Below are 11,795 nucleotides of genomic sequence, written 5' to 3' on the forward strand. Positions count from 1 at the left end.
AAATACGATGAGCATACACCCGGCCACTGCATACCTAGGATGCACACAGCCAACACCAACACACACACACACACAAAAACACGCTGTCAAATAGCAAAGTCATATAAGACCAAAGCTATGAGTTTTTAGACGAGGAAAAAAGAAAAAAATGCCCAAAGCAATCCGGTCCTGGATCGACAAACTATAGCAATGACCATATCTGCACCGACCATCGCATGACACCACACAAATGATGAGGTTCTTCAACAGCAACGTCTTCAGGAAGGGAGCAACACTCGAATGTCACCGTCACCGGATCGAGCCACCCAAGGCTACAATCTAAGGTTTTCACCCTGAAGAATCAGCCCGAGCATTTCAGCCTTCAACAAGGTAACAAAGTAAAAAACATCGCCATTGCCAGGTATATCCAACTCGAGCCAAACATAGGTTTTCACCCCGAAGCTCAAGACCGGGTACTCAAGTAGCACCACCATCGAAGTCAGTCATGTGTTGGCGCCACCACTTTTTCACAATCCTAGCAGCTACATGTGGTGTGACCGCCGCTGCCGCACAACCATCCCTCTGCATCAAAACTTCATCCATAGTTTGCATCTCGCCACCGAAGTCAACCACAGGATCTTTGAAGATGAACTTTCAGAAAGTCTTTTGATGGTGACCACAATCCACAGCGAGACTGCCGCTGCCCCGGATCCAATTCCCGATGACGCAATCAGAAGCGATAAAGCAGATCTGCCAACTCCACCTAGTCGTGAAGACCCGGCCATGCCGCTGCCCGCCAAGACCTAGGTGACCAAGCAGCTATCAATATGTGCTGCAGCTAGCCGGCAGCCTGGAGCCCTGGACGAGCATCTGCACGCATGTGCACCTATGAAACAGCCGTGTGGATGCGTCCATGAACCAGCCCCGCACGGTAGTCTAGGCCACGGATTTCATCAAGATCGGAAGGCCGGAATCACCAGGTAGCTGCCAGATCGAGAAGCTAGCGGCTAGATTGGAGGGCGACCAAGGGGAACAACAAAAGAAAAAACAAGAGGCCGGAGATGCCCCGCCGCCGCCGTCCGCTGAGCGGCCGGCTTCCTTCGGCAGCATGGTGAACGGCGCTGCAAGGGAGGGTCTCCCAAGGTGCCACGGCGGCGCCTTCGGAGTCGCGTGAAGCAACCCGGGAGGTTAGGGGTTCTGTTACCAAAACTGTGGTATCTGGTACCTATAGATTAAAATACTCTAATTTTTCATTACTGCAGTTTTTGCAATACTCTGCTGCCAAACGGGGCCTAAGCTCTTAGAGCATGTACAATGATGCTATCTTAGGAGTGCCATGTAGGATAAATGATGAGGTGAAGGAGAGAAAACTCATAAGAAAAGACTTGTCTTCTCTTATTTAAGATAAGACAAGAGATGATCTTTTAGCACAATTTGTCTCACCATATTTTAAGAAATTACTATTTATTGAAGATAAGGCTAAGATATAACCCATTGTAAACATACTTTTTTTGTCATTTCTAAATTGCATGCAAAATATAAGATAAGACTGTCTTATTAATCATTGTACATGCCCTTAAGAGGCTCATGTGTTCAGGCAAAGGATCGATCGCTAAACAAAAGCTACCATGGGGTTGCAAATCTGCCCTGCACTAGGCCGTGTCCTATGCGTCCTTTTTTGCGGGAGGCAAAGTTCGTGCCGTGCTGGTCGGCTTTACGGAGAAATAACAGACGATGAGCAGTCTTCTTTTCTACACAGCGTAAAATTAGGCGTGTTTGGCCGAATACCAGAACACGACACGCCGCGAACAAAAATCGATCGGCGCCAAACTTTTGGCGTGCATGCAGTGCCGTCCAAGATGAATTAGCGACGCCTTACACTCTCGAACCTATTAGAGCATCTTCAACAAACGTCGAACGCACCGCGTACAAAAAACAGCTTTGCCGTGTGTCCATCGCCTGGTTTGGCGCGGCGCGCACCGCTGGCTCCAGCAGCCGCGCTAAGATGCAGCGCACGCGCCGCTCCATCAGTGCGCAAAAAATACAGCACGCGCGCTCATTTTACAATATTTTTGAAAGCATAGATAATAAGATAAGATAAATTGCATAGATAAAAAACGATATGAAGGTATTTTACATCGGTGCAACTAGATAGATAGTTCGAAAGCATAGATAGATAGAACTACGGTGCAACTAGATAGAAACTACTACGGCATACATAGATAGAAACTACTCCAAGTCGCTACCATCATCACCATCATCATCCTCGTCGGTGTTGTCCGAGGTATCGAGCCATATGTCGTCCCAATGTTCATCGTCTGACGTGAAGATCGACCTCCCACCTGCTTCAACGATATCGCACTGCGCATTCGCCAATGCCTTCCGCCGACGCCGGTCCGCCAGCTCCGCGCGGCGCCTTGCCGTCCTCTCCGCCCAGTAGGCACGCTCGTCGGCGACGTCCTCCGGGTGACGACGGCGCCACTCCGCTATGGCTCGCTCGTCCTCCTCGGCGATGAGGAGGCGGCGGCAGCGCCGAGCATGGTCGGCACGGTCCATGTCGGTGATGAGACGCGGCGGAGGGACGACGCGCTGTGCCTGCTCGCGCGTGAAGACGTTCCGGAAGTTCATCTGCGACCAGGACCTATCCAAGCGCCACGCCGCCGCGCCGTACGCGCGGGCCGCCTCGTACGCGCTCCGGAACGACCCGAGGCCGAGCCGGACATCGTCGGACCGGATCTCGGTGGAGTACCAGCCGTTGGGGCGCTCGCGGACGCCGCGGTAGCCCGAAGAACCCGGTCGGCGCAACGGCATGGTGGCGCGGTGGTGGCGCAGAAAGCGGCGAAGCGGCAAGGTAGCGAAGCGACGAGGTTGCGAGGAGAGGGCGCGTGGCTGTGTGTGTGCGCGTGACGAGTACGGCATTTTATAGGCGCGCGCGAAGCGGCGCGCTAAATCTACCGCGCCGCGTGCCGCTTTCTCCCACGCGTGCAAACGCTTCCCGCGGGCGGTAAGTTCCCGCCACCGCTAAAACGCGCGGAACCAGCCGGCGCGTGCTAAAATACCCCCCCTCCCCAACCTGAGGCAGAAACCTCAGCCCAAACCAGTGCGTGCCAGTCCCTAATCCTCAAAGCCATGGCAATGGCGTCGACCGAGCCCCTGGCCCTCCTGCTGCTCGTGGCTCTGTCCACGACGATGGCCATGCCCGCCGCCGGAGAAGGCTCCTGCAACGGCCACAAGGTGACGGTGCAAAACCTGTGCGGCCACGACCTGACCCTGGGCATCGAGGCGCGCTCCAACAGCAAGCCGCTCTTCCCCAACGGGTATCTGCTCCCCAGCGGGAAGCACGAGTCGTTCGACGTCTGCGCGTGGACAGGGAGCGTGTCCGCGCAGGGCGCCGCCGTGGCCGAGTTCCACATGGACCATGAGGGCGGGGCGTACTACGAGGTGAGCACCAACCAGGCGAGCATGTCCGTCCGCGTTTCGGTCACCCCGCACGGCAGCCCGCTGCAGGGGCACTGCCCCACCGCTGGGTGCGACACCGGCAACCACTGCTTTGAGCACTCCGTTCCCGGCGGCAACTGCCACGGCGTCACCGAGATCAAGATCGTCTACTACAACCCATAGGTCCATGTCGATCGACCGCCTACCTAGCTGCTTGCTGCACTTACTATAGCTACTCTTTAATGTTGCAGCTAAGCTCGATCGTAAGCAAATATCTATTGTGTGTACGAGGTTGTACCGGAGAGGTGACTTTTAGGACCATGGTTCAACCGAACCTATGGACCATGGTCCCATACAACATTCTTGGGTTGTACCGTCATCAGTCGTGTACCATATATCTGATTTGCAATTTAACTACTACTGTATTTTGTGGTACTACAGTATATTAAATAATTAATCGGAGGGAAAACCTCTCTTTTTCATAAAGAAAATCAAAGTATATGTAATGGCGAGTCTAGACATGTGGGTGAGATTCCTTCATCGATCGGTGTCGCAAATATTGGTTGCGCAGTAGCCTCTCAGCAGCAGCTTTGCTTTGTTTGCGCTTATATGCCAGTGAACTGCAGCAACAACCAACGGAAGATACTTGATGGAACTATTCATGTGATGTGCCTACAGGGTGTTTTTTCACAAATCACTTTCTTATCTTAAAATAGATGAGTGACTGCTAAAGTTTGAGAGAAAAGTTCTTTTGTTGTTTTCCGATGATCGAGATATGGCAAAACCCTCCGTGGGATTCTAGGAAAACATGCAACATATGGTGCCTTTTGTAAGCTATAAGCTGGGACGATATTGAAGTAATTGTACTTTAGGTATTCCTTTTATATTTTCTTTATAGGATATTGATCTAGTTGTGATGGATCCAAGCCAAGCGCCAGGTGCATCCTAGTGGCTTCGTTGCTGCAGTTTCACTTTGGTGGTCATGCTACTGATACTTTGGTTCGGAACCTGCAGCTGGACTGGTCTAAGACTGTAGACAGTAGGAGTAATCTCTACTCCTAATGTCTGAGTTGGTTGAATAGTAAGGTTAATTTTCGTCCCACCATTTTCAACCGTTTTATTTCGTTGGTTTTTTTCGTCTGGTTTATTTTCGTCCCATCTCCCACCGTCATGTCCTCATGTTGATTTTTTTTACCATCGCAATAAAACTTTCCTAACCTTTTCAAACTTTCCTAACCAAATATGTTACAAATAGGCAGGATCCGATAGCACTTACCCAACAATAAAATCCAGCTTCATTAGCAATCAATTCCAAATCTTAACTTTCCTAATTTATTGATCCTCGCCTTTTCTAACAACAAACTTTCCTAATGGCACATCAAAAAAAAAACTTTTCTAATGGCACAGTTCCTACATCGTTCTTTCGTTCGTCCCTCCTCCCCTTCCCATCGATCGCAACTCCCTCCCCTCACCCCCACCGATTTTTATTCCCGTGTAGCAGGTGAAGAAAACCCAGAAAAAATCGTGTGATGAAACATAATCCTTCCCACGCTCACACCCTACCCTATTAGGGCATCAACAATGGTCGACGCTTGTATGGGCGCTAGCAGAGAACAAAATAAATATCAAATAATTAAATGGGTGACTAAGCGCCCAGCCTTACAACGGCCGATGCTAATACACTGGCTAATTTAAAGGGCTTGGGCGCTTGCTGCGGGAAGGAAAAGGCTCTAGCGCTCGATGCAGAGTTTTGCGTCGACGCCTCATCAGACGCTGGGATTCTGTCAATTAACCGCTAATTGGCCGGGAATAATACCACGGCGCCCATGCTAAGCGTCCGCATTGGACATGCCCTTACCCTCTCGCCTACGACGCCGCCCCCGCTCCCCATGGACGCCATGGCGGCCGCAGCCTTCCGATCCTCCTATGAACGCATCGCCTCCTGCGACACCGCCTAACCACGCTCTCCACTGGTGCCGCGATGGCCGCGGCCTCCACTCAGATCCATCCGCCGTTGACCCCATATCCTCCCACACGACGGGATCCGGCCTTCACCACTGTGCATGGGTGCAACGGGATATCGGGATCCACCACTCCTCAACCGCCGCTCGACCTCCACGACCGCGCCTCGCCAATGCTTGGTACCCCGCAACCCGCATCCCGCCCTTCATCGATATGGACTCGTGCTATTCGACCCCATGGTGCCGTGCTGGACGCGTGCTCCGCAGTCCTCCCCTCCCTCCATGGTCTCGTATAGTCAATGGACGATGGCGAGCCTTGGGCCCCTGGCACGGACGCGTGGGCTGCTGCTGTTCTGGCTTGTAAGTTTTTCATTGATTTCTTCTCCGTTGGAAATCGTTCAGCCAAGATTGTATTTCCGAGGTTTTTCACGACTCAACTTTTCATTTTCACTGAATGAACTACAGGAGCACACCTATCAGATGTCCTACAGTGCAGGCTGCAGGCATGAACTATGTATATAAATGATGAATGGGTGCTGCCTTGAACCATCAGCAGATTAGTGTTGCTTGCGTTGATCAAACGTTTGCCCTGGACATCCTGCTTAACGTAGACGACGGCGGCAAGACCAGCAAGCTTGAGATAATCACGCTCCCACTCGCTCGGCCTCCTACCCCGCACGGGACGAGATCGGCACAGTGATGGTAACAGCGCCGACGAGGTCACCCTCTCCTTCGCAGCTTCTCCTCTGACCTTGTCGCTCCTCTATCTCAGTCGACCACTTGCAGGTCGCCGAGGCCTTCCGCGCATTTGACCGGGGCAACGGAGGATACATCTCAACTGCCTAGCTTGTGCGCTCCATGGTGCCATTACAAGTGGCTGGAGGAATGGTGTATGCTCACAAGGCGCGTGATCCTTCTATAAAATTCTGGCTATATGTGCATTGCCTCATTGCTTCTAATTTAGTTGTGCTGGTATATCTGGGTTCCTATATGCCAAGTTGTTTCACCGGACAAGAATCCCACGAACCTTAATGTGGTGCGGAAGTTTCAGGTGCATCATTCTCTTCGGCTCTATTGCGTCGTGTGCTCCATGCCTGTACCGTATGATTCAGGAGTGCCCAGTGACAAAATGTGTAATATTTGTAGAGTCGATGCTCTAGGTGAGGGACAATCCTCGCAATGGTTTCCAGTTATGTGAACAAGCTTTTTAAAAACGATCAAGTCAAGAAAGAAATCTTTCATGGTCGTACCTATTTCATTCGTGGGATTTAGAGGGCTACTAGCTCGCTATGATTAGACACTTAATTTTTTTTTGCTGTTGAACTATGTTTGGTATGGTGTACGAAGCCCCAAGTTATCTTGTAAAAAGGATTCTTATGATAAGCGTTTAAAGCAACTTCTGAACTTTTATATAGATATTTAAGTGCTAATACCATATTTTGTTATGACACAGGAAACCCAAGTTTTGAGGCCAGAGATTTACCTTCGATGTTGCATGTGCATTACTCGCTTTAGCCAATCGTCCTACCATTGTGCTTTTATTTGAAGTTCACTGAATTTCTTGTAATGACATTTCAGGGATGATACGATCGACCCAACTGTTAGCTTTGGAATGCATTTTGGGGTCGACTCATGAAGATGATGGCTAGCTTGCACCAACATTTGTAGCTTCTGTATAAATGATTCAGATTGTCTACAAGCAAGGAAAATGATTATAGGGAATAAAAAGGTACGCGCTGCTCCATAATACACAGTTATTGTCAGCACACTTGCTTGTACGCCATGCAACAACGACAGGTGGATGAACATGCAGTTCAACGACGGCGATTCAAGCACTGACGCGGGTGACCTGGCGATTTGACACCACAGACTCAAACCTATGCCAGCGGCATCGAGGAAGCTGTGGAGCTCCTGGCCTCCTAAGGACGCCGCCAGGCTCGTCTCCGTAGCCCGTCATGGTTGCAGTATAGAAGAAACCCTTACTCCCACATGTGTCCCTTTTTTCCTCCGTGTTGCTTCTATGGATCAAAACCCTAGCAAACTCCTCTCCAAGCACGCGATTGATTCCGTTCGTATACATCTGACGGTTTAATGAAGATGCAACAAATTTCATTTTGTAGTTTTGCTTGTGGAGGTGATTGTCATTGAAAAGCATAATTATTTTAATGGATGTTACTTGCCAACTCGGATGACTCTTTATATACTATTTAAAATTGTTTGTAAACCATGGATGAGACTTCATTGTTTGCAAAATATGGATTAGGTTTATTTCGGCATTGGCAGTGTGGAAATTGACATGAGATGCATTGTACTGTTGCTTGTTCTTTGGCCAATCAATAACATAATTCTCTATTTTTTATGTGTCTCTGTGTTGAACTCGTACGGGTTTTGCCAGTACGTAGAGATAATAATATGCAGATTCAGTGATATATATGCAGAATGTTTGTTTTTGCTCTTTTAGTAATTATGCAGATCAACAATACATCTTCCGGTAAATGTGTTAATCCTAATAAATCATGGACAGTTGCTGATTCTAGATATTTATAGAAGCTAATAAGTTACATCCTTGAGTAATATGAGAGAATTAAGATTTTGATGGAGGTAAACTTATCCAAGACGGTACACAAGCTCTTGTTAGTTGAACTATTTTAAAATTTTGACTTCTCAGGTTTGAACCTTTTTGTACCGGAGCTAAACCTATCCAGTGTTTCGTGAACCTGAAGCCACTTGCATGGTTGTCAAAAGAACTAGAGGGAGCTAAACCTATCCAGTGTGTCCGTGAACCTGAAGCACTTGCATGGTTATCAAAAGGACTAGAGGTAAATTGCTTGGTACTTGGGGTGTTATGTTACTGCTATTAGTCATTGCTTGTGAACTGAACCCCCCTCCCATGACGCGCCCGCGAGCGCATCATTGGGGGGGGGGGGGGGGGGGGGGGCAGATCTGCCGCCGGCGCTAGCTTTCCCCATCGTCCTTCCCTCCTCCTCGCTGCTGCCGGAGGGCGTTTGCCGGGCAAAGCCCATGCGGCGCTAGCAGCGGCGGGGCTTCTCTCCTTCCTCCCTCGGTCAGGATCTCGGCGGTGCGGGCCGCCGCTCGTGGGGGAATTGGGTCCAGCGGTGGCGATGCATGGATCCGGTGGCGGTGCAGCTCCGCAGCGATGCGGTACGGGTCTGGCCAAGAGCGTCTCGTCTGGACCCCTAGGGCTTGCGATGGCGGCGGCGGCCACTGATGGAGAAGGCACCTCTCCTTCCTCTATGAGGGTGGGGGGTGGGGGTCGGTGCTGTGGTGCGCCGTCTTGGCCCTGCTGGGCGGCGAGGCCGCGAGCGTGGTCCCGATCTGAAGATAGTGGCTGCTCCGGCGCCTATTTTTCTCTGCCAGCAGGTTGTGTGCCCCCCGGGCATCTTGCTTGGATGGTTGGCGCTGCAATGGAGGTGCGGGCTCGGGGTCAAGGGAAACCCTTGACTGGCGGTGCCAGTCGGCAGTCACGATGTCGGCGACGCTCTCGGCTCTCGGCGCCGTTTCTCCCTCTGGTGGGCGACATCGAGAACGTCTCCCCGCCCTCCGCCCCTGGTCCCGGGCGACAAAACCTAAAATCTCTTGATTGGGTGGTGACGGTGCATCGGCATCGGTTACTTCGTGAAAGTACCACCTTGGGAGTCCAGGGGGCTCAGGGGCTCGACGCGGTGGTGCTCTGTCAATTCTTCGGTAGTGTTCCTGCTCGGCAGTGGTGCGGGCTTCTTGGTCTTGGCTGGAGACGGTGGCGGCGTATGTTTTCCTGTGAGTGGAACGGCGTCCTCCGATTCAAGACAAGAGGGCAGGGGTGCCCTCTTCGGAGGCAACTACGGAAGGTGGGACAACAGGGAGTTGATGGAGCGTAGCTTTCCTCCTGTGACGAATTGCCCCCTTATCACGGTCGCGTTGTTGGCATGATCTGAGGCCAGTGTTTGCTGTTCTATAGTGTTTGTATCTTGTCAATTTTATTTTTCTTTTCTTTTCCTTTCTTGTTACTTGGTGGTTGCTTTATATATAAAGTGAGGCGAAAGCCTTTTTCGATTAAAAAAAATGTAATGAATTGACCCTTATGTTGCAAGGTATGTACTTACTGATATATTTTTGTTTTTATACTTCCTTGCGAGCGTGTAGTTTTAAAAAGAACAACACAAAGAATACATAATCTGAGACGCAACTTTGGATATCAGTATAAAAAATTTTGCCATGGAGTTTTTTCGCACCATACTTCCTTTTGCCGCTTTTATTGCGTTCTTTGTTCTTTTCTTTTTTATTAGAACTAAAAGTCAGCATGCCAAAAAATGTTGGTTTAAGCCCTGGCCGTCTTCAGTTGAAAACATTAATTAGCCTACTTTTTTATCACTTTGGGAGGATCTGTCATTTTGAGAAAGTCATTATCTCAACTGCAAGCAGGCAGTTTTGCCATAGATGTAGGACGATCCGGTTCTTTTAGACTCCATTTTTTTGGATTGGTACTATATATTTTGAATTACTTTCGTAAACGAATGTGGAGAATGGGAGAGGATTTGCTGTTATAAAAATTCACTTGTGTATGTGGAGTTTTTTATTCAAGATCCTATTGTTGTTTGTCCTTTTCCACTGTAATTGTTTACTAATTATAAATGATTTTTATTTCTTTTGGATTGATTGGACTGTCTGACAAGTGGATTCGTGGGACTACCTAAGAAGATGAAACACCTAACAGTTGTTTACAGCAGGACAGTTGCTCCTGAGAGGTGGAACACTTGGAGGGCGGGTGCATTAAAACAGATCAAGTCGCTGAGGCCCTCGTGGCTATGTTTGAACATGGAGACGAGGAATATACGGAGCGGTCTTAAAGGAGATTCTATGATATGCAGTTTGTGTTTGAGTTAGATACTATTAGGCAGATAGGTCTCCTTATGTTGGCAACACTAAAATGGAGAATGCAGGCCATGTTGTCGTCCTCTTTGGATAAGTTTGGTTATGGAACCCCATTAAGTTTTGAACTAAGCTTGCGGTGTGCTGAGATCAATGTTGCCATTCTAAAATGTTCCATTAACATTATCTATCATATTTAATTATTTGTTTTATCCATTCAATTACATTATTGCCTGTAGCAACGCACGAGCACTCTACTAGTATAGATGATAACATCACACATATCTAGGCAAAAATGATATGGCAAATAATTAATGAAGAAAGAGAGTCATGTGGTAACATAGCTAGTTACTAAGACTAGCCACAGTGGGGAGTAACTTAGACTAGTAACATGCATATGTTACTATGTTATTAGTCTGTTACTACCTCTATAGTGTGGAGTAACATATGTGTGGTGTCATGCAACACTTCATTTATTAGGTTATAGACTCATCTTGCCTTGGTATGTGTGATGTTAATCATATCACTAGTAACTAGCTATGTTACCACATGCTTCTCTTTCTTCATTAATTATTTGTCGCATCATCTATTTTATCTAGATATTGTGATGTTACCACCTATGTGGCTGGTCATAGTAGGAGTAACATATGTAGTAACATATACGCCACATAAGCAAATAAGATGATGTGTCAAGTAATCAACGAGAGAGGCAAATAGAGTAACATAATTATGTTACCATCGCATAGCGCTTCCCAATGCATAATGAATCTACAAAATAATAAATGAAGATATATATATATATATATATATGTTATCACACTCATGTTACTACCCACTATGAAGATAGTAACATAGACTAATAACGTGTGCCTGTTACTACTCTAAGTTACTCCCCACTATGACTAGCCTGTTACTCCCACTGTGGGTAGTCTAATAGTATGAGTAACATCACACATATCAAGGCAAGATGAGTCTACAACCTAATAAATAAAGTGTTGCATGGCACCACATATATGTTACTCCCTATGATAAAGGTAGTAACATAGACTAGTAACATATGCATGTTATTAGTCTGAGTTACTCCCCACTGTGGCTAGTCTAGCACTTGGAAGGAAGTCATGTTACACAGCTGTTGTTGAGATAAGAGGTTCTCCCAATAGGTCTGTTGGAGTACTGCTTCACATACTTTTCTTTAACAGCAACACAATTAGGATGTATGAAAACTAATGTGGAAATTGTATGGCAACATGTCTCTGAGATGGAGTATATTTCTTTTCTGTTTATTTAGTAAGGTGGATAGCAAACATACGATGTAGTCATGATGGATGCTAATGCGCAATAATATTTGAGTTACGGCTACAATGATTTTTTTTTCAAAAAAGAGGATTACATAAGGAGACCAAACCAGCATTTTTCAACTCTACGTGCATATTACTCCTACATATCTGAAAAATTCCAAACAAATCATTTGCTTACTCATGTCTGTAATCTCGACCTTATTGTCCACCTGCTATAAAGAAATATAATACCATTTAGATCACTACGATT

The 11,795-nt window shown here is 47.8% G+C and overlaps 2 protein-coding genes across 2 annotated transcripts; one reads left to right on the forward strand and one right to left on the reverse strand.

Annotated features, from left to right (window-relative positions):
• Positions 1 to 2,208: 2,208 nt before the first annotated feature.
• Positions 2,209 to 2,790, reverse strand: LOC147963268 (uncharacterized). Its single transcript, XM_087529527.1, has one exon. The coding sequence runs from the start codon at positions 2,788 to 2,790 to the stop codon at positions 2,209 to 2,211; it is 582 nt and encodes a 193-aa protein (XP_087385653.1).
• Positions 2,791 to 3,076: 286 nt separating this feature from the next.
• On the forward strand, positions 3,077 to 3,874 carry LOC125517494 (uncharacterized). Its single transcript, XM_048682697.2, has one exon. It carries the CDS (start codon positions 3,109 to 3,111, stop codon positions 3,598 to 3,600), a length of 492 nt encoding a protein of 163 aa, XP_048538654.2. The 5' UTR covers positions 3,077 to 3,108; the 3' UTR covers positions 3,601 to 3,874.
• The last annotated feature ends 7,921 nt before the right edge of the window (positions 3,875 to 11,795 follow it).

This window comes from Triticum urartu, chromosome 6A (genome assembly GCF_056163025.1).
Source record: "Triticum urartu cultivar PI428250 chromosome 6A, HENAU_Tu73, whole genome shotgun sequence".
NCBI lineage: Eukaryota > Viridiplantae > Streptophyta > Magnoliopsida > Poales > Poaceae > Triticum > Triticum urartu.